The following is a 22249-nucleotide window of genomic DNA, read 5'->3' as shown; positions in this document are numbered from 1 at the left end:
GTCAAATGGGACCTGTGAAAATACTGTACTTGGATCACCACAGTTGTTGACCAGGCAGTCAGATCACTTTATACTTGCTAAGAAGTCTCCCGACATCTCCTGCCCAAGCTCCAAATTTCTACAGCTCCAAAGATGTCCTAAGCTCTGTACAGCAGAAAAAGGCAGAATACCATTGTGTAGCTCCTGCCTGCAGCAACTCTGAACTGCTGCAAAGGATTCAGGGCAGGACCGAGGGCTGAAGCAAGCGACCACAACACATGGGCACTTTGATCATTCCTAGATGATTCTGCTGCAGGACCACATCAGCATCGCTGTATGCGTGCATGTTTTACACACAGACACATTTCCCTTACACTCTTCTCCAAGCACACTTCCCTTACACTCTTCTCCTATTTACTGTTGTGCAAAGCACAAAATTAAGCTGACTGGATCCATGATTTGGTCCAGTACCTTCTGAACTAAGGAAAAATGCCTTCAATGAAACTGCATTCAAATGCAGTCTGACCAATGCTGTCTTCCCCCACTCCTCTGTCTCCCTCCCCTGTGCCCATGGGAGGCACAGACTCGAGGCAAGCCTTTCGGAGAGCCTGAAGCCTTTGGTGCTCCCCGCCTGCCCATCCCAACCAGAAGGAACTGCTCCACAGGCAGAGTCCTCCTCTGGCCATTACCCCCTTCTTGTGCCGCTTGACCACCTTGGCCTTGCTGAATCCAAAAAAGTCACCTAAACAAAACCTGCCATTCTTGGTCCCTCAATTATATGAGAAGCAGCAAATGTGCTGAGTTAAGTACAAGGTAAGCAGTATTTTTATTTGGTTAATTAGAGTTACTCATCAAATGAAAACAAAGAAGTGATTTACTGCAGAACTGGTACGGGTAGTTGTTGCATAAGTACATTCCTGCATATTTGGCTACTTTAGGAAAAATTTTTAATTAACAGTTTCTCCTCGGCTAAAGCAAACCATAGAAAATAAGGAAAGAGAAGTCTCACACAAGGACACTGCTGAATCCCTCAACTGCCAGCTATTTTTCTTCTTCAGGGAGGATTTTAAATTAAAAGCAGATTGCCTTCATTAGCGTTACCAGAAGCCATGTAACTGCCAAAGCTGACAGAAACACAACTGTGATTTGCAAATTTGGCAAGTGTCATTTTCTCTTTCTACAAATGTGGGTAATGTCATTCATATTAAGAGGGCTTTTTTGAGGGACACTGTGCAAAGAACAACTCCTTCCCCAGGACTGGAAAAATATCTCCAGAGCAGCAGCTTAGTATTCTAGGGCACCCAGGATCTCTCTCCTTGTTTATTTTGCAAGAAAGTGCATTGCATTAAATTTGTGCTGAGAATGGTCAGACAGTAAGAGTGCTATGAACTGTCTTCTCCTGATGACTGAGCAGAATACTGTAGCAAGCCCATTACAAACATTTCAACACTGATCTTTGACATATAGCCATACTCAACCTTTCCGTGACATGTTGCCAAACCCTCAGAAACCATTCAGCATGGTTTCCTCACCAAAATCCCTATTCTCTTCACTTCATTCTAGCTGAAAAAGCTGATAAATACCCTGACGGGAAAGTTACATTTCTACCAAGGGCAACTGTGTTTGCAGGCTTCATGGTCTGCTCTAGAGTCTCAGCCTTGGTGATAAGAGGAAAGTCTTAGTAGTATTTTTACTCTTTCAAATTCCCACGTGAATAGCTGCAGAACTGAGGGAGACATGCATGAAGCCAGCCTCCCAGGGTGTAAGAGTGGGCAGCAACGGATGAACAATCTGATGTTCATTTTTAGAGTGACTCCACATGCCCTGCTCCCCTCCCTGGTACGTTAGTCTCCTCTAACTTCTGGTGTCTAGCTTTCCTCAGTCTTAGGAAGAAAGCTTAACACACATAACCAAGGTGTTTAAAAATATATTGGTGTATGTTAGTTTGTGTTATACGCCACACAGTGTATGTTGGCTTCAGGGGCCAAACCAAGTTGCTGACGTGAACGCGAAGCGATGGGGGTGACCCTGACCTGTGCATACTCTCTGGGGTTGGTAACAGCCTCCTCAGCACCACCACTGCCCCAGAAGCTGCCACTGACACATGGTGGGATGGCCAATGCCTGCTGTGTATGGTTCACTGAGTCTTCTATGATGAAGAGACAACAAAAATCACCGGATGAAGAAACAAGAGAAATGGGTAATCTCCAGACACAGCCCACATGCCCAGCAGCATGGCACTAGAGACCACAGCACCCCTAAGTGAATGAAGTTTTTATTCCCCTGGCTGTAGCTGAAATGGGAAGGTCTGAACACACTATTAAACTCTGCAGGAAGTAGTTTAACACAGTAAGTATTACCGCAGTCACAAATGTAAAATCTGTCTGCAATAATTAGGATTGCACTACAGATGATTTTTAGACACTGTCTTATAATCAAGACAAAAATAGCTGTCTACATAGTAGTCACCAGTTTCTTAACTGTCTAAAAATAAAGCAACAAATGTAACGCAACGCCAGGCATGGAACCAGCCGAAATAATGTTAACCTATATTCAAGCCTGCAAAGGTAACAGCGATACGCCTACTGGTAACCTTCAATCTAACTTGGAGTTAAACGTTCAGTGGCTCTGCAGTTTTGGTTTGCATCTTCAAAAGAACTGGAGAATCCAGTTCTGTCTCTGTAGTCCAACTCTCTTCCACCGCACAGTGAACAGAGTTCATTATCCATCAAACTAAACAGTGAGTTAACAATAATTAAACTGAAAGAGATACAGATTAAAGGAATTTATTATTCCCTGATCTGCAAAGCAAATTGTTTAGATACCTGCAATCAATGAGTAATGATGAAACAAAATAAAAACCCAACAAACCAAAAGAGCCAACGACAGACTCATAAAAATCTGTTCACTAAGGCCCATGTATCTTTGTTAGGTTGAACAGCACAGCATTTTAATCAACACTCCCCCCCGTCTTTATACATCATGAGAACAGAGGCAGAATGTGGCCCTAAATTATGCTGCTACTGTTTATTATTCATGTATCACAGGACTGATGAAGATTTATGGTCCCATTGTGCTAAGTACTGTATAGTGAAATATAGAGGAATAGTCAGACTTAGTACTCCAGGACTTTATAATTTAAAGACAAATTACAAAAACAAGATTTATAATTTAAGGACAGTAATGCACAGATGGGGATTGGAGAGACAGACAGATTAAGCAACTTGCCCAAGGTCGTGCCAGACGCATGTGCCAGAGCAGAAAATTGAACTTTGATCTCTGGAGTACCAGCACAGGTTTTTACTCATGTAGGAGAACATTGCTTCTCCTCTTTATTTCACTAGATGTCATATTTCATAAACTAATAAATAAGTTAAAAAAATACAAACGTTACATGGCAGTACTGGAAGGATTTCCTTTCTCCCATCCTCCTCTGAAGATCTTTATTAACAAAACAGCTTTACCTACACATACACCCGATTTGTCCGTGTATGGCACAATTGCAGCATTAGCACAGAATCACAGAATAATTTAAGCCGAAAGGTCTTCTGGAACCATCTAGTCCAAGCCCTTGCTCAAAGCAGGGCCAACTAGCGCAGGTGCCCTAGGACCCTGTCCGCTCAAACTCTGAATATCAAGGATGGAGATGGAAATCCCACCACCTCTCTGGGCTCCTGTTCCAGTACTCAGTCACTCATGTTGAAAAAGTCTTTCCATGTATGAAATGAGAATCTTCCCAGTTCTGACTTGTGTCCACCACCTCCCATCCCGTCCCCGTGCACCCAAGCCTACCACTGTTTTCTCTATTCCCACCCATTAAGTAGTTGCAGACAGCAATGGCATCTCCCCTAGCCTTCTTTCTTCTAGACTTCTCAATGCTGAACAAACCCAGATTTCACAGCTTCCCCTTGTACACCAGGTACTCTCTAGCACCCTAACCATCTTGGCCTGTGCCAGACTCGCTCCAGTATAGCCATACCTTTCCTTTACAGGGTAGCCCGAAATTGGACATCATGCTCCACAAACAGTCTCATGATCACTGAACAGAAGGGTATAAGGCACTCCACACTTTTTTTTTAATAAAACATGCAAATAGTTAATTTTCTTTAATCAATTATTGTATTTTTATGCATTTTAACTACACAAACCCCGCATCCCTCATTTACAAAACAACACAGGAACATTCTTTTTGCACACCACTTCTGGAAGTTTGCTGTTGCAGGGGTCTCAGCACATGCAGGTACACCGGGCTCCGAGAGCAACCGCTGTTCCTGTAAAGAATACTGGAAAGGAGCATTTCAGATGTCTTTTTCTCTAGCTGACAAAAAGGATAGCCAGATCAGCCTGAGTGACGTAACATGCTCAAAATAAATCAGTGATAGCAGGATAAAACAAGACATCATGTTGTTGGATACACATACATCAGCAGATATATTTAGGAATTTAAGTCCTAAACCCTGTCACAGGGTGTATTGGTAACAGTGAAAAATATTTAATTTATGACTGTGACAGGAGATTGCTTCAGTGCAACGCAAACAGTAGCAGCAATGTTACTTATTAAGACAAAACTCAAGCCCCCAGACAGCTGATCCAGGATAGTGGGAAAAACGATACTGCATTTAAAAACCGTGGCTTTCTTTCCTGGTTTACTATTGAAATGTGCCCTGTGTCAGAAGGTATTTGTTCTCTGTTTATTTTAATATGAGCAAAGTCACAGCTTGAGCTTTGCTTATTTATATCAGCTCGCACCTGTGAAGATTTACCGATGAAAATTTAATTTTAATTAGTTCTGCAAAAGTGCTATCAACATTTGCTTTAGATTTCCCCTGAACATACTATCCTACAGAGCAGCAAAATCAGTCCACTCAGTGACAGGCAGCCATCCTGATACAAAAGGCACCTGCATGGCATGGAGACATTTGGGGCTTTAAGTGATTCCACAACAGAACAGTGCAGTACATGTGGATATGGCAAAACAAACTGTCCTCCAGGCTGCTGTCCAGGATGGGACAAACCAGTTATGTGTCAGAAACAAGCATGGCTCTGTATGTAACTGCTCACCTTCATCTTGGGAGGTTGCTGCACGTCTGAGCTCAGGCAGGGAAATCTCATCCCATGGGGACAGCAGCACAAGCAAGCTGCTGTGGGAGCAGCCCCTCCACAGCTGGGACTGAACCAGCAGCACCAGGAAGAAGCAGGCCCAAACCAGGCCACATCCCCTCCCAGCCAAAGCCAAGAATGCATCTCCCAGAACACGGGCTCAAGAGCTGCTTGTCAAAATTCCCCTTCTAGAGCTACCACCCCATGTAGAGGCGCGCGCGCACACACACACATATATATAAATATAGAAAACCCGTGAGTTGCTTCCAGTTTCTTGGCAATAAATCATAACCTCTCTTATGGTGTTACTTCATACAACAAGCACCAGTCAGCTTTTCAAAAAGACATAGCTGTATGCTCCATCCCTTTCAAACAGAAAATTTTCTGGATGCAAATGACATCTTTACACAAACACTGAAAGTAAAGCAATGGAGCCCCAGCTTTGGACTGAGATGAGTCATTCCTCCATTTATGGATACATCTAAAGCCATACTGATGATTCCTTACGCACTGCGAGAGCAAATGTGCATGCTACATCAAAGTATAGGTATCACATCATACTCAATAGGTGACTTACCCAGTTGCACGACAGGCGAGTGTGTTTGTGAACACAGGGCGCGTGGCCAGACAATGCTCTCATCCATCACAAGCCTAGTATATATCCACCACGCGCCTGCTAAAGTTTGTATTTTGGGCACCAAACAGACCTGCCACAAGTCATAGGATTGTTTAGGTTGGAAGAGACCTTTAAGATCAAGTTCAACCGTAAACCTAACACTGCTGAGTCCCACTAAACCACATCCCTAAGTGCCACATCTACGCATCTTTTAAACACCTCCAGAGATGGTGACTCCACCACTTCCCTGGGCAGCCTGTTCAAATGCCTGACTACCCTTTCAGTGAAGAAATTTTTCCTAATATCATAGAATCATAGAATCATTTAGGTTGGAAAAGACCTTCAAGATCATCGAGTCCAACCATTAACCATGCCCACTAAACCATGTCCCTAAGTACCCTGTCCACTCGCTTTTTGAATATCTCCAGGGAAGGTGACTCAACCACTTCCCTGGGTAGCCCATTCCAATGTTTAACAACCCTCTCAGTAAAGAAATTTTTCCTAATATCTAACCTAAATCTCCCTTGCCTCAACTTGAGGCCATTTCCTCTTGTCCTATCTCCAGCCACCTGACAGAAGAGACCAGCATCCACCTCACTACAACCTCCTTTCAGGTAGTTGTAGAGAGTGATAAGGTCTCCCCTCAGCCTCCTCTTTTCTAGACTGAACAACCCCAGCTCCCTCAGCCGCTCCTTTATGAGGAGTGCTCCAGGCCCCTCACCAACTTGGTTGCCCTTCTCTGGATACACTCCAGCACCTCAATGTCTTTCCTGGAGTGAGGGGCCCAAAACTGAACACAGTACTTGAGGTATGGCCTCACCAGTGCCAAGTACAGGGGAACAATCACCTCCCTGCTCCTGCTGGCCACACTATTTCTGATACAGGCCAGGATGCTGTTGGCCTTCTTGGCCACCTGGGCACACTGCTGGCTCATGTTCAGCCGGCTGTCAACCAGCACCCCCAGGTCTTTCTCTGCCGGGCAGCTTTCCAGCCACTCTTCCCCAAGCCTGGAGCGCTGCATGGGGTCGCTGTGACCGAAGTGCAGGACCCGGCACTTGGCCTTGTTGAACTTCATACAATTGGCCTCAGCCCATCGATCCAGCCTGTCCAGATCCCTCTGTAGAGCCTTCCTACCCTCAAGCAGATTGACCCTTCCCCCCAACTTGGTGTCATTTGCAAACTTGCTGAGGGTGCACTCAATCCCCTCATCCAAATCATTGATAAAGATATTAAACAGAACAGGGCCCAACACCGAGCCCTGGGGAACACCACTTGTGACCTGCCGCCAACTGGATTTCAACCCAATCTAAACCTCCCCTGCCGCAACTTGAGGCCATTTCCTCTCATCCTATCACTTGTTACCTGGGAAAAGAGATCAACACCCACCTCGCCACAACCTCCTTTCAGGTAGTTGTAGAGAGCTATAGTCAACACAGCAAGGAGTAGCTGTAAAACTTCATGGAGAGAGAAGCAAAGAGTAGGCCGCCAGCACACCACATGCCTGAGGCTGGACATCAGTTACCTAAACAAGTCTTTTTCTAGCATGGTTTGGCTCCCTTCTCATACTCTGCAACTAGTCACGTAAAACACTTTCCAGGTAAACCTAATCGAAAGAGCAATTTACAGCACTCTGCTTTGCTCTCCCACAACTAATTCCAACCCTCCACGTCTAACATCACTTTGACTACCTTGCATTAATGTGTCTAATAAGTGGTATCACATACTATCACCCCATATAAACTTTAGCACACAGAATAATTTAAGCCACACTTTCTACGTCCAAACTTTTTCTGCCCCCAACGTCAACGCATAGCAGAGATAATTAAGTTATTGTTTACTATTAACTGATCAAATAATATCAAATACAACTTCCCAAGACACAGCGAGTCCAACATGCACTGTTCTAAATCAGCTTAATGCAAAGCCTAGAAAGAGGACAAACGCGCACAAGCTCGCCTGGGAAGACATAACATAGTATCTGACGGCTGGCCCGAGGACAGTACCTCCATAGCAGCACTGAGGAACACGGGGTGTTTCCCTGCTCTTGCAGTCTGTGCAGGGACTCCACCACCTGACACATTACAGAGATTCATGCATATATTTATATAACAACGTATCACTTTTTGCTTATCCGGGCTTAAATTGATTTAGGATGAAAGGCAAAAGGCAAACTGGAACACTTCTGTGACCTCCCCAGGCGCTTCCCAATCTCTCCTCCGCAGCAACACCGCAAAGCACAAGCAGTTGGGACATTGCTACATCCTACCACCATCAGACAGGATGGGGCACAGGCCCTGGGGAGCCTGCGGCTGAGTCAATGGGACTTCTACCCACGGGTTCCCACTATTGTGCAGCCCTTCCTCAAATTCACAGCAGATGAGTCTCTAGCTATGGTTTGGCCTTAGAGAGCCTCTCTAATAAAAATACCAGCCTCCTCAACATGGAAGCCTCTATGAGACCTCCCACAAATGAAAGGGGAGCGAGGCAGGGGAGGCAGGGGGTTGCAGGGCTTGTTTGGTATTCTGTCACAAAGCCAAACAGATGTTTGTAAAATCTAAACTGGTTATACAACTGTTTTAAACTCATGCAGCTGTGCACAGCTAGCAACTGCATCAGGGGACAAGACCACTGCTCTCTTTTAAGGCACTCCTACATCTAGGGACTAGAGTTTAATAAACCAAACTTCCCATGAGTTATTCAAGCTCTCTCATTCCAATTTAGTGTTTATGGTAGAGGAAACTGCTGAAAAGAGAAAAGCGAAGTGGCTCTTCCAGCTTCATGGTGAAAACCTGCATCCAGATGGGGACTAGGACCCAGACCTCCCTCCTGCCAGACCCGCATGGTAATTACAACACCCAGTTTTGACCGTTCCGCTTATCTGGGGAGGCAGCAGGAATAGACGAGAGGTGCTAATACAGCAGCCCTGCTTTGCCAGTCATACAAAATTCACTCTACGCTATGCTTGGCCCTCATTTCAGGATCAATTATACAATCAAATCGCTGCAAACTTTACTGCAACAACATGAACTGAGAGCAGCAGAGACTGAAATAGCCTCTTTTTAGCTGTATTAAAAAAATGTAAAATTAATTTCTGACAGTGCTTTTATTGTATTTTTATTTATGAACAAAATTTACAACTAGAAGAATTCCTGAAATATTCATATTTCAGAAATATGCCTGCCTGCTCCAGCTAAAAGGTAAGAGACTTGGGTAAAACTAGTGGAAACACTCCAACTAAATTATACAGTATAGTTTTACAATCCTATAAAATACCAATTTTTTGCAAGCCAAAACTATTTGTCATAGAGTATTTGCATTTTAGTCATATAAGAGATTGACTGTCTGCATAAGTACTATCGTGTTGCTCCCTGAAACCACAGTAAAACTTTTTTGTTGTTTTCTTCTTTTTTTAATACTTCAGAAGAATGCATGGCAATTAAAAAAATTGTTTTACTCATGTTGCTAGCATAGGAGTTTGTAACAGCTGGGTAATTCTGTACTTTTGATTCATGCCGCACTGTATACGAAAAGGCACAAAAAATAAAATTAGTTTTATAAACTCTGTACAGTCAACACAATTGTGACTAGTGTATTTTCTACAACTCAGAGCGAGAGCATTGTGAATAACTCACAGCACACTCTGCTTATTCAAACCGTAAGGCAGAAAAAAAAAAAAAAAAAAAAGGTTTTTGTATCTGAAGAATTCCAAGTAAAACGGCAACGCACTACTGGGAAGAAGTGACCGACCCAGCTCACAGCTCTGTCATGTATAGACAAGCATTTTAAATGTCTACAGTCTAAAGCTTCATTATTTTTTGCAGAACAATCTGGCAACGGAGGTAACCCGATTCCCTGGGAATCAAATGGTACTTAAAGGCAGGTTTCACCTGTCACGGATATAATATATTCTGAGCAACAAAGTGTCAGGGTATATAGACATCACCGGTGAGGGCAGTCTGTCCTTCACAGGTAAGAGGGGAAAAAAGGAAAATTTCTGCTTTCATAGAGTTTTTAATTTTATTTATTTTTTTGTAACTTTGAGGGGAAATGTCCTAATGCAATGACAACCATAGTGACTTTGTGCAAACAAACTACAAAACACAGTGGTATAATCTTCAAGCAACTGCTACAAGGGTTCCTGCAAGCCTTAGGGCCTCCCTTCCCTAGGTCTCTCCCCATCATGATGGGGCAGAGTTATCCTCACAGCTGTCAGGAAGACACTGTCAATCCTCATTCCACAGACAGGAAAGCAAGAATGTGACTTCTTCCAGGGAGATTTAAAGATGAAGACACTCTGTACAGACTTGCTCCAGGCCACCACCCAAGCAGGTGGTGTGTCTGCCCCATCAAGTTGCCCACTGAACCTCTCCTTCCTTCTCATAGCTGTGCCTGCTAGTAAGTATTTGCAGAAGCATTGAAAAAGATGGCCCAACTCTGACCTAACTCATACAGGCAGAAACAAGGAGGGACTTGCTTAGGATTTTCAGAAACACTCAATCTATGCAGAATGTTCAGAAGGGGCAGATGAAAGTCAACATCAAGCACCTTCCTCAGCTTTACTGTCACGCAACCAGAAGTAGCAAGTCCAACTCCTTTCTGAATTAACACTCGAATAAGGAGGTGCTTCTCCACAGGAAAAGCCGAAAAGGTGACTCTACATGTTTGCTACATGCCTGCTGCAGCGCAGCGGATTCAGGGGGATATGGGAGGACCTTTGCACGTATCAAAGGCAGTTAGAGCCAAGCCCTGCTGTTACAGGCAGCAGCTGCGCAGCACACCGAGTCCAGGGAGCTGGCTGCGCTTCTGGCAGCAGACACCCTGCCGTTGCAGGACAGGATGCCTCACTGAAGACAACTCTCTGCGGAGGCTTTTGTTACTGCTTCTCTGAGCAGGAGCAACACGTGCACATACCATCTTGGAAGCTGCTTGCTGATTTCCTGCTTGTGGGAAAGCAAGCAATCGCATTTGGAGGTAACGTATACCCTGTTACAGAAGTTAGGCAGAGCTAACTGTATGGCCAGCGCAGCATGCTGTCTTGACACTATCCCCTCTGTAAGGCTACCTGCCTGCTAGGTGTACACAAAAGCACCTCACGGGACAAAGAAGGAAACCCAACATATAGAAATATGTCGTGTTCGGCAGGCGCCAGGGCAGCAAACAGAAATTAAAGCTGTTTCCCCCAAGGAAGCCTGTGAATTCCCACAGAATTGGGATCTCCATTTCCCTGGTTTTCCCCCGAAATTCCCGACCAGTATTTCCAGCTGAACACTGAAAGCAGATACAAAAGTTCTCCCCATGCTACTGACACCTGCCAATCACCCTCCCACCTACCCTGCTCCTCAATTCCACAATCCCACAAAACAAGCAACAGGAACACCCGAGCTGCTGCCAGGAAACCAAAACTGCCGCACTAGCCCCAGCCGCACAGTGCTGAGACTACTGCAGAGAGCAGGGTCAGGATTATTGCTCAGACCAACAGCCCTCTGAGGACGGTGCCATCCTTTTATCCTGCCTTCACTTTCCATACCATGCCTAATGCAATTTGATGCTGCAATAAAAATAGATGATCCTTAACTCCCCCTCCCTAGTCCGATGGGCAGTGGTGGGTAGGGTGCAGAGCCTGTGCTCAACTGCTACTGATGGGCAGGTGCTCCACAGCTTCTGTTTTCAGTTATCATTGTTGTGACCTGCGAGGAAAATAAAACCTCTGGCTCTAAATACACATTTTTGATAATCAAGTTAGCAGCTCCCTCTCCACCTTTGGTTAAGTCAAAACACACTTAATTATTGAAATTACCGAGAGGAATATATCTATCCAGTCCCCTCATTGTGAGACAATTGTACTGAAAAAGCAATAGAACATTAAACCAACTGTTTCACAACCCCTGCCAAAAGCCACACATCTCTATCAAACCCATTCGGCGTATCCAGAGATTGACTGACATGTTCTTAAACAAAGCAGGGCACTTACAGGGCCAGAACAGAAAAAGGAGAGATGAGGTGAGCTCTACAGCTTCACACAGTGGTGGGTGTCTCCAGCTATACATGCACGCAAATTTTTTTTGAAAAGAAAATACCAGGCTTTTGCTTCACCAACAAAAGAAGCTGTTGAAATAGTTTTGTCAGACACAGCTTGTAAGGATAATTATGTGGTGAGAGCTTAGTCATCCATATCACAGTGACAGAAAGGCAGATTCTCTTAAAAATAATGTCAACACCACAAAACTCTAAAGAATATCTAAGTATAAAGCTTTCCAGATTTCAGACATAGCTTAGGTAAGCACTGGGTCTGCGAAGACACAGACTCCTCCGAGACTCCGAGCCGGCGCTGTAACTAACCGCTAGAGGGAGCTCATTTTTCTCCATAAATCTAATTTTCATAATTGTTTTGTATGCACACATTCTGCAGTCACAAATTAACAAAACAATCACAAAGTGTAAAATATGTAAATTTCTATGTATATTTTAAGTTAAACAGAAATGGAGATACACAGTTCAGGCATGGCCTCCTCTAACATTCGCACCAATATACTTGCCAGATGGAGGAGAAAGCACAATTCCCTGTGTTTTGCCTCATCAGAAATAGCGCTCTAAACCAAGCAGGCTACAAAGGCCATTCCAATTTGCCCCTAACAAATTCATTAGCATAAACGGGTTGATATTGCATTCAGGAGTTCAGCATATAGCAGCTAACCTTGAGAAATCCCGTCTGCCTTGAGCAACTACAAACCAAATGTAACAACCACCCCAAAAAGTGCTGGAGCAGCAGAGTGTCCCCTTTCAATTAAGGCGTAAAGATCTTTCCTTGGAAGCAGAGGAGCCCAAGGTGATTTTATTTTTCATACCACAGATGCAGGTTTGCCCATCTTTGCATTTATGCCTTCTGTACTGCAACTGCTAGGAGTTAAAATGCCCTCCAATACTGGGTTTCGTTACCCTCTTCATACTCCAAGAGCCTCGTCAAGTCCCATCCTGTAGCCAGACCTGTTCTCTGCTTAGCTAACACTCCTCCAAATGGCTCTAACACATACACTTGACAACATTTTTGTTACAAAACCAAATTAGGCAGCGTAAAAGCACCAAAAGATTAAAAAAATTGTTCTGACTCCTTTCAGCTGAGGAACCAGGGAAGGATATGCGTGAGATATTATGACTGGATGGGCAGCAATACGGCCTGGCAAAGTCCGGCTGGCTTTTTTCTGCGCCCTCCTCTTCTTTCGCTGCGTTACACCCATTGCCCATGTCAACAAACTCAACCCAGCAGCGAGCCAAGTCTAGGAAGGATTAATCTGGGGAACAAACCAACCAAAGCAAAAGCCTAGCCCAAACAGTGAGCAAGGTCCAAGCACATCCACGTTGATTCACAAATCTCAAGTCTTCTCCAGTACAAGAGAGAACTACCTCTGCTCCAGACACTGGGGAGCAGTCACCCATCCAACATCAGTAATCCTAAGCCACCCCATCAAGTCAGCAGAGAAAGCTGGATATCCTCCCTAAAGCACAGTGTTTTCTGCCACAGGCTCACCGTCTTTCATCACAAACCACGCTGTGAGCCCAAGAAGACCAGCCCTCAGTGCAGGCACTAAGCGGCACACCTAGGGCAGCGCACCCCCCTTCCTCAGTCACCAGAGTAGGGGACCTGTGATGGGGTGATGGTAGCTGGGTTAGCAAGAACATGAGAAAGTAGGAATTGAGTCTTGCTACCTCCAGAAGACTCGAGAGGAAGCAGAAGAACTGGAAGCTCTCAAACTGCCCATATTTTGTAGCAATCCCAGAAAGGGGGTGCAGGTCATCCAGCCGGTGAGCGGGAACACTCTCCAATAGACAGGAAAACTTTGCTCAAGTTAGTACATCTCATGGAAGCAAGTGTCATAACTTTCCCAAACCCGAGGGGTAGGGAGCATTTCCGCCAGCGTTAGAAACTTTCTTCTAGGCAGATCTTCACCCGAGACTCTGGGTGCACGTCTGTCTGTCAGGATTACTAATATGAGCAGACACTTCTTTCATGTTTGGGAGTTTTGCCATTGACTTCAAAGTAGTGAGATATAACACCTTGCGTATTCCCTAAACACACTTAATAACAGCACCTGACACATTTAAAGTGCTTAGACATGTTAAAGGCATTGTACAACATTAGCAAAAAACCAGGAACCCCTGTCTAGGTGGTTCATGGTAAGCCAAGAGTCTATCCCCAAATCAGATGCTTATCTATTAGCCAGCTAATAACTGTGTGACTGCTTCTCTAACTGCTCTGTACAGTCATAAGCAGGGACTACCTTCTGGTGAGCTGTGGAGACTTTATATTACTCATAATCCTCTTAAATCATAACAAAGAATACAGATTAGAAGGTGTAAAGCGTGCAATAAGTGTTCTAAAACCAACATAAACACAGCCATCTCAGCCTGAGTCAGAGCCTGCATCATGGGAGCTTACTAAACGCCTTTTGAAGTCAAGTTCTGGGGGTGCAAGCAGCATGTGGTTTGGCTCCTGGTGCCGGGCTGGTGTGATGGCAACGCACACCAAGCAGCACCTGGAGCCAGTTCAAAGCAGACAGGAGCAAGGTCAGCCTAGCACGGCAGCACTGCTTCGGGGACAAAGCTGTAGGGCTAAGAAATGCATCTTCCCCTTTGCTTCAGGGCAAGCAATGGAAAGAGAAGGAACAGCAAGATCCCCTTGGAGAGGGAGAAAGTGAAGGGCTTTTGCCTCTGGGTGCCTCAGAAATAAGACAAAAACATGGTTCTTGGGGTAGCTCTTGAACCTCTCTGACAACATGGAGAAGGCCACCATCAGGAAACCTCAGCACAGGTCCAACTGGAGCCACCACTGAACTGTTTCATCAGCATTTTTTAACTTAGCCAAAAGTTGTCATATGTTGATGTGTATGCATTTACAGGTGTCAGTCAGGTGTAACCTGACAAGGCTCCATACAGATTACAACCCCCATGGTCAGGAAGCCGAACTAATGCTGTTGAAACCAGCCTTAAGCGATGACTGAGTATTTTGACAAAATGTGGAATTATAAACTGCACAATCCTGTACTTACTACATGTGGGGATACTGCAGGAAGGTCTCAAGACTCTTCTTTTTGGAGACAACAAAACCGGCGTCAACTTCTGCACTAACCTGCACAACTGCTAAAAAGCATGCACGATACACAACACTATACTTTATTAGGAACATTTCTGAGGTTAGTATTAATGTACGTCAATGTTTTCACTGTACTGGGCAAGTACTGCAGCAATAGAAAAGGGCATTCCTGAATATGTATCAGTCAGAAGGTACGCATGAAAATTACCAATGAAAATCATTAAGTCCGTTAGCCATTTTAAATACCAGGCTAATAATATCAGCAGCAGGTTTATGTGCAGAACCTTCTTCCCCCAAGCACTTCTTCGTATTACTTTCCATGCGGTAGTCCTCAAGTTTTTTTTACAGCATTTATCTATAGAGCTTCCCTGTTTACAGTAACAGCTAGAGATGCCCAGTTTGATACTATAATTTTAACTACTGTTGCTTAAGGCTGCCAGCATACACGCTCGTAGCAACAAACAGTAGGAAACAAAACTCCTGGTTCATAGAAATCTTTGTGTCCTCTGTCACTTTTTGGACCTCAACAATTTGTAGGCACAAGATGCTTTACTTGCTGCTAACCTGCGATACGTGATACTTGTAACCGCAGTTCATGCAATCCTGAATGACTGCCCCTGTAGTACTATCTCTGCATACAACGCTGTAGCCATCTCCACGAGTATTTGTAAACATTTAGTCTTCCAAGAACTTTCCACTTGAAACATGACTGCTAATGTATTCACACTTGTAATAATTAGATGCAAATTTATAAAAAGCCACTTTCTTGCTCAGCTGAATTCCTATTCTACTAATAGTGATGTTCAAATGATTTTGAAATTCCCCACTGTTTAACTTCAAGGACTGCTCATTTTATTTTGGAAATTTACTCTTGGTTGCAACTTGACAAAGAAAGTATTAATTTGTTCACATTTATACGACACGTATATGTTCAGCCTTTTCCATTCATGGGTCAGATAATGAATTGGTTTCCCTGGAAAACTACACAATGAAATATTCAACATGAGGCATTCTGTAGCTTAGATGTGAACTACAAACTGCAATTTTACCGGGATGTCCCTGTAGGTTGGCTTTGGCACGTACGCCTGCATGTTTTATGCTTTGTCTGAAGGAGGAAGCTCCCGCAAGTGAGGAGAAAGCTCTCGGATATGGGTCACGAGTTGGTGTATCAAAACTTAGACAAGAATTAAAAAAAACCCCAACAAAAACCCAACACCTCAGCACATTTCCCTCAAGCTTTCAGAAGAAAACAGTAAAAGAAAAAACAAACAGCCCAACATAAACCAGACCTTGAATATTCTTTGGTATTTCAGTGGTTTTCTGCAAAGAGGAGGAAATCAACCAAGATTTGTCCAAAAACAGAATGAAGGCAAGAGGACACACTCTGATGTAGGTTGCTCAGGTTTCCTCTACGCTTTACAAGCTTGACACTGGGTCATTTTACTCCTGCTTCATTTTTAACAAGTGACAAATGCCATTTATAGGTTTGTTTCGCATCCAAAAGAAGATTAAGAGAAATCAATTCTTCTCTCTGGTAACCTTGTGGCATTTTCCAGCTCCAACACCAAAACCCATTACAGTCTGATCATCCTGATTTCTGAACCGAAACCCTGAAACCGTTTCAATTGCGCTCAAAACAGAAGAAACGAGACAATGAGGGAAAAAAAAAAAAAAAAAAAAAGAAAGAAAAAAAAAAGACAACCACCGCCGAACACTTGGTGCGATCACCCCCTCTCTCCCAGCTTCCTCGCATCGCCGCCGCTGGAGCGAGACCCCTGCCAGCGCGGGCAGCGGCTAGGAGGGGTGCCGCAAGGGGCGAGGGGGTGCTCGGCCCTCGGGGAAACCTCTCGGCTCCGACCTCCCGCCGCCCACGGCCCCAGACAAACTCCAGCGGCGGGTCGGCAGCGCACCCCCCGCCCCGCGGCACCCCCCCCCGGATGGCGGCGGCCCCGCGGGCTGCTCCGGCCCGGGGCTCCGCGCTTTCGGCCGCCTCCCCACCGCCCTGCCCCGCTCCGCCGGACTCACCGGAGATCTCGGCCTGGGGCACGCCGCTGAGGCTGAAGCCCTTGGCCCCATACAGCTGCCGGACCTCGGCGCAGCTCCTCGCCTTGCTGCCGCTGTCACCGCGAGCCGGGGCGGAGGCGACACACAGCAGCCAAAATCCCCACGGGAAGAAACGCATCCTTCTCCGCTGGCCCCGCCACCTGCCGTGCGAAGGGCAAAGCCAAGGTCCCGCGGCGGGGAGGCGGCCGGGGTCCCCGGGGCGGCGCGGTGCCGTGCCGGGCGGCGCGGGGTGCGGCCCCCCTCCCCGGGCAGCCCCGGCGGGACGGCGCGCAGCGGGCGAGGGCGGCAGGCGGGGGAACCCCGGGTCTCAGGCGCTGCCGCTGCCCGCGGCGTGCGGGGAAGGCGCCGGAGAGTTCAATCCGGACGCCCGCCGCGGCTCGGCGGAGGGGGCAGAGATCCAAGTTTGGCCGGGCCGGGCCGGGCCGCTTCAAAGCCCCGGAGCGTGACCGCGTAGAGGGCTTTTGTTCTTAGCGCGGCTGCATCCCCGGGCAGTCCCGCCGCGATGCTGCCGGCTGCGGCGCCGCCGGGCCGGGCGGAGCGGAGCGGGGCGGGCAGCGGGGCTGCTCCCGCGGCGTGGCTCGGCTGGGCTGGGCTGGGCTGGGGCTGGGCTGGGCTGGGCTGGGCGGCTCGGTCCGTGCGTGCGCCGGCACCGCTCCACCTGCGCGCCGAGCCGGGCGGCGGGGGAGGCTCCCGAGCGAGGCAGGGCTTCCCCCGCCGGACGTGGCATCACGCCGCCCGGCGCCAATCCCGCGCAGGGCGCAGCCCCCCGCCCCGGGCCCCGGCTCCGCCCCCGCCGCCGGCGCTGCGCAGCGCCGAGCGCCGCCGCCGCCCGCCGGCCCGGGCCGGCCCGGCCCCGAGCCGAACGGAGGGCGGCACGGGCGCGGGCGCTGCGGGGCAGAGCCGGTCTCCCTGCGGGGTCTCTCTGCGGGGTCTCCCTCCGGCCCGGCCCGGCGCAGCCCGAGGGCGAGGAGCATCGCCGCCCCGCCTCTGCGACGGGAGGTCCCGGTGGCGGCGGCGCGGACAGCCCCTGCCCGGGCAGGTTTCACACCGGCCTTGGAGCACGGACGGCTGGGGCGCTCGGGGCGTCGAACGCCGTCCTTCGGGAAGGGCGCAGTGAAAACGGGCGTTAAACCCGTCTGTGTCTGCGTCGTGGTCCAGGTGCTGAACCTGAGGACCCCGAGTTTCCCCAGATTTGGTGGGAAAACAACCACACAGAAGACTTGACTTGAAAAAACACTTGGCCAGACCATTGAGCGGAAAGCATCTTAATTGAGAGCCTGGGAATCCCAGCGAGGTCCTGGGGAGGCTAAAAGCGCCCCTTTAAGGGCAGATGTGGGAAGAGAGGCGATTTTCAACTACAGATTCTCAGCTTTGGAGTTCAGTTCCTACAGCAGCCCACCAGCTCCTGAAACTGGTGCTCTGCCAGATGTGTTTTAGACGGCTTCCCACAGAACTGAGGCATCTGTGATCACCTGTGTGTCAAGGTAATGCCCTTGTGTTTCCCCCCAAATGAGCTGGCAGGCCTTGGGCCAGTATCTGACACGTTTCACAACAGATAGGGGACCCAAAGATCACTCCTCTGAGTTTTCTGGGAGCAGTTGTTTTCTATGGAAAAAGGAGAGGGAATCTGCCCCTGCCTCAGCTGCAGCACTTGTGTGAGCTTATACCTTACTAGACATCAGAAATCCCACACAGAAACACGAGTGCCACCACAGTCCGTGTCCCCCCCCCCCCCCCAAAAAAAAAACCCAGCAAAATTTATCAGAGATTGTGTCTTTTGGACTAGTCACTCAGACATGCAAAAAACCATGGGAAAGTTGGGTCGTTCATCTTGCTGCTTCAGAACTGCTTGCTCTCCTGAAGAATGAGTAAGGGAGAAGTAAGTGACAGCATGGAAAGAGCCCGAGGGAGGGGAACTATGGCAGTAGGGAAAAGATGTTGCTTTCCTATGAAATCGCTTAATGATTTCCTATTAAATCTTCCTAATTAAATTCATCTATGAGATATGACAGAGCAGATTAAGAGGATCTAAGTGCAAAGACAGGGAGAATTTTGTAATGAAGATCATGACTATGGTGACACATCATAACCACCAAAAGTTAAAAACTGTGAGTCAGATACCACCCCAAATCTTAATTCTTTTACAGATGACATTGTGCCTTTTGGCACAGTTTAGAAACCCAAGGCTTACAGACTCCCAAAAACTTGGTACACCTCAGCTTGGAGCTTGCTTTGCGGGCTTTCTGGAGCATGGAAATAGGTCTTCCTCCTGGAAATACGTGGGAAAAAGCCTGCCATGGATAATGTAAAGTCTGACCTACCCTGTTTTTAAATGGGATCTCTTTTGTGAATGCATGAGTACTGCACACATAACAGGTTACCAAGTACGTTATGTGGCACAAGGCTATTCCAGCCCTTTCTCCTGAGTATTTATTCTAATTTTATAGCCAAAACCCTTTCCCCACCCCAGATTTTGAACACATCACTCGGAGACCTATGTCAGAGATCTCATCTAATTAATCCAACTACAGTAACGGCAGAAAACAAGCACTAGAGGAATCCATACATATATTGCCAGGACTACAGGAATGCCAGGATCTTGGTTCCTCCTCCTCCTGAAAAATCAAGAGGGAAAATCAAATACTTACAGACACACAGTTAATGAACTCCAGGAATGCAAACTCTAAAGAGACAAAGTACTTGACAGAGAAGAAAGGCAGAGTCATAAACCTCTTATCTGGTCTGACTGCTACAGAATGACTCGGGATGACACAGGGGACCAAAGTAGTTTTCTCTTTTCCTTCTCAAAGCCTGGGGTTGGATACTTGTGGCTGTTGTACACTGAGGGCTTGCTTCCAGCTCTGCCTGAAGCGACCTTGGGGAAGCTCTGTGTGAGCCATGGCTGCACCCCAGGGTTGCAGCATGAAGCCCTCCACAGTCATACAGCTGCTGAAGTGCACTGAAATACTAACTGCTGACAGGGAAAGAACTGGGACTGAAACCCTTGGGGTTTGGCCTTGGAACCATCCCCTGAGCTATAGATCATTTCACAGACTGAGGTATTTCCCTTCTTCATATACATCTCACTTCCCCAAGCTGGGTGACAACAGTGCCTGCAGCAGGGACTAGAGTCATGTCATTCCTGATAAAACCCTGAGAGACTGCAACACGCACTCTGCGTATTCACATGTACTCTGCTATTCCCACGGTGAAACACAAGGCTACCAACTGCCAGCACAGATCACACTGCTAGCTCCCAAGCCCATGTCAGGAGCTAGAACTGAAGTACAAGGTCTGCCACAAACCTCCGTGATTAAGTGACCATCATCAGGTCACTTACCTCCTAAATAGGGATAAGAGCACTTCTTATCTGACCGCCTGCCTGTGAGATGCTCACCTACTATCATAATGAGAAGCTTATAAGTAGACAAATTAAAAATAAACCCAAGCTGATACAAGCTCTTCAACAGAGAAGCTAGCTGCAAGTCTATACAGGATCTAATCCTGAGCAAACAAATCTTAAATTATGAGGCACATCTACTAATTTTGCTGTTAAGTTTGTATACACACGCAGGATTTGAGCTAGGTACATTTTAAGCAAATTGAAATAAACATCTTCAAAGTGTCATGATGAAAGTGTATTTTTGGCACCCATTATAAATTTGATGTCTCCTGTGTGTATTTGAGAACCAGATCCACTTTCTGAACATTCTTAGTTAAAAGAATGGAGCTTGGCAAAAAGCGAACAAAAGATTGTCCAACGACAGGCAGAAAGAGCTAGAATTGGGGAAGATAAGAAAAAGTACGGTAAAACACAAAGATGAGTGGACAAAATGCACAGGAGAAAAGCACCCAGCCAGCCAGCAAGACAGCCAGAGGAAGACAGAAAATCCATCCTGCTGTGGAGATCACCTCTTGACAGTCCTGACAAAAAGCGCTGCCCACTGAAAAGCTGATCCAAGCGTTATGAAGAAGCAAGAATGATGAAGAAGAGCCAAATCATCTGGCACAAGTGAGGAAAGCTACCCTTTTAAAAAAAAATGTGAACAGAGGCTTTGTGCAACCTTGACTTTCACAGGGATGTCTTGTTTCTCTAGCACTTTCCAAGTTTCGCAACGCAGTGGACATGCCTCTCTCTTTCATATTGATGCAAATCAAGATTTGTAAAGGCAGCAACACAATTACGCCCACCAGACCTCCAGCTGGTTCCAAAATGAAACCTATGCTGAGTTACAGCAACCTGGAGTCTGACAGCAAAACAAGAGCAGGGAAAACCCCAGATAACGTTATCAAATTGCATTGTATCTTTGATGCCACATAAAAGAATAGAGCATTCCCGCTTGAATTCAGTCGTGTTTCTACCTTTTTCCCTATGCGTCAAGTACAGAGCTCGCACAGAATGGGGAGTGGGGAGGGAAAGGAGATGGGCAAAGCCTAAGTGGGCTCCAACTTCCTCCCTCTCACCAATGTCATGTAATGAAACCCCCGGCACCTTTCCCTTAGCCAGTTTTATGCTACTTTTGATTCTCTGGAAACATCAGAAAATCTGGCACCTTTAGATTAAAAATCTTCATCAAAGTAGGACTATCTCAGTACCTTTTCTGCCCGTTTCTTTTAATCTCTGCTATATCTGTCTCCTGCAGGATTCATGAAAGCTCTCCGCCTGCTCCCTGCACCCCCAACATTGGCTAGTGTTTAGCAGAAGCTGGACGTATATTTTGCTGAATTAAATCTAATTAAGTTATTCAGAGGATTTACTAGATTACACCTTGCTATCTACAGCTGCTTACTTCTTCACTGGATCTTCCTTCATCAGAAATCTGGCACCTCCTCCTCCCCTCTGCACACATTCCCCTGTGAAGCTTTTCTGACATGTGCAGGAAGCACGTGTCTGGTTGTTTTGGTCACCAGAAGTATCAGATTGGTCCCTTTGAATTGCTGGGACATTTATGTACAACTGACAAATCCAGCTTGATCTCAGTTGACTTCATAAGAAGCCATTTGCCTTTCAGAAGTGCTAAGACTTGGGATTTGTGTGTCCAGATTAATTAATCAAGAATAGTGTTCAATAGATGTACAGAGTTGGGGATCCTTCCCAGGTCGTGAGGGAACCAGATTCAGGCCCCAGGGCAAGGACGATCACAATTCTGGCTGTTGAGGAAAAGGTGAAGGGGGGGTCCACTGAGGACAAGTGCAGCAGTGTACGCCAAGGCTCGGCCAACCTGCTGTTCGACCCTTCGGTGGAACAGACCAATTCCCTTTAAATGCAATGCTTAATTCCCCTGTGTGGAGCTAATACTCTGCAGAGGGAGATTATGAACAACTAAATAATTTCAGACAGAGAATCTGGCTAATGCAGGTAATTGCCACTCTGTGCTATATTTTGAATTGAACAACCCAAT

The 22249-nt window shown here is 46.6% G+C and overlaps 2 protein-coding genes across 4 annotated transcripts in view; one reads left to right on the top strand and one right to left on the bottom strand.

Moving 5' to 3' along the window:
• Positions 1-17432, bottom strand: part of GPC1 (glypican 1) — a 220782-nt gene extending 203350 nt beyond the window's left edge. For both annotated transcript variants that reach the window (XR_003925549.2, XM_030029161.2), the window contains exon 1: positions 16809-17432. Coding sequence is in view for 1 of the 2 variants with exons in the window: in XM_030029161.2 (XP_029885021.1) it covers positions 16809-16965 (157 nt within the window). In the remaining variant the exon portion in view is untranslated. The remainder of the gene's footprint in view (positions 1-16808) is intronic.
• Positions 17340-21541, top strand: LOC115347614 (skin secretory protein xP2-like). 2 transcript variants are annotated; one of them, XM_030029165.2, is made up of 2 exons: positions 17340-17440; positions 17472-18576. In XM_030029165.2, the coding sequence occupies exons 1-2, from the start codon at positions 17350-17352 to the stop codon at positions 17975-17977; spliced, it is 597 nt and encodes a 198-aa protein (XP_029885025.1). In that variant the 5' UTR covers positions 17340-17349; the 3' UTR covers positions 17978-18576. The 2 variants fall into 2 exon arrangements, 1 of the variants encoding a protein (XP_029885025.1); XR_003925550.2 differs by adding an exon at positions 21491-21541 and having other exon boundaries at positions 17350-18331.
• Positions 21542-22249: the final 708 nt, after the last annotated feature.

Source organism: Aquila chrysaetos, chromosome 10 (assembly GCF_900496995.4).
Source record: "Aquila chrysaetos chrysaetos chromosome 10, bAquChr1.4, whole genome shotgun sequence".
Taxonomy (NCBI): domain Eukaryota; kingdom Metazoa; phylum Chordata; class Aves; order Accipitriformes; family Accipitridae; genus Aquila; species Aquila chrysaetos.
The sequence above is the reverse complement of the archived record's forward strand: the minus strand, read 5'-3'. Positions and strand labels throughout refer to the sequence as shown.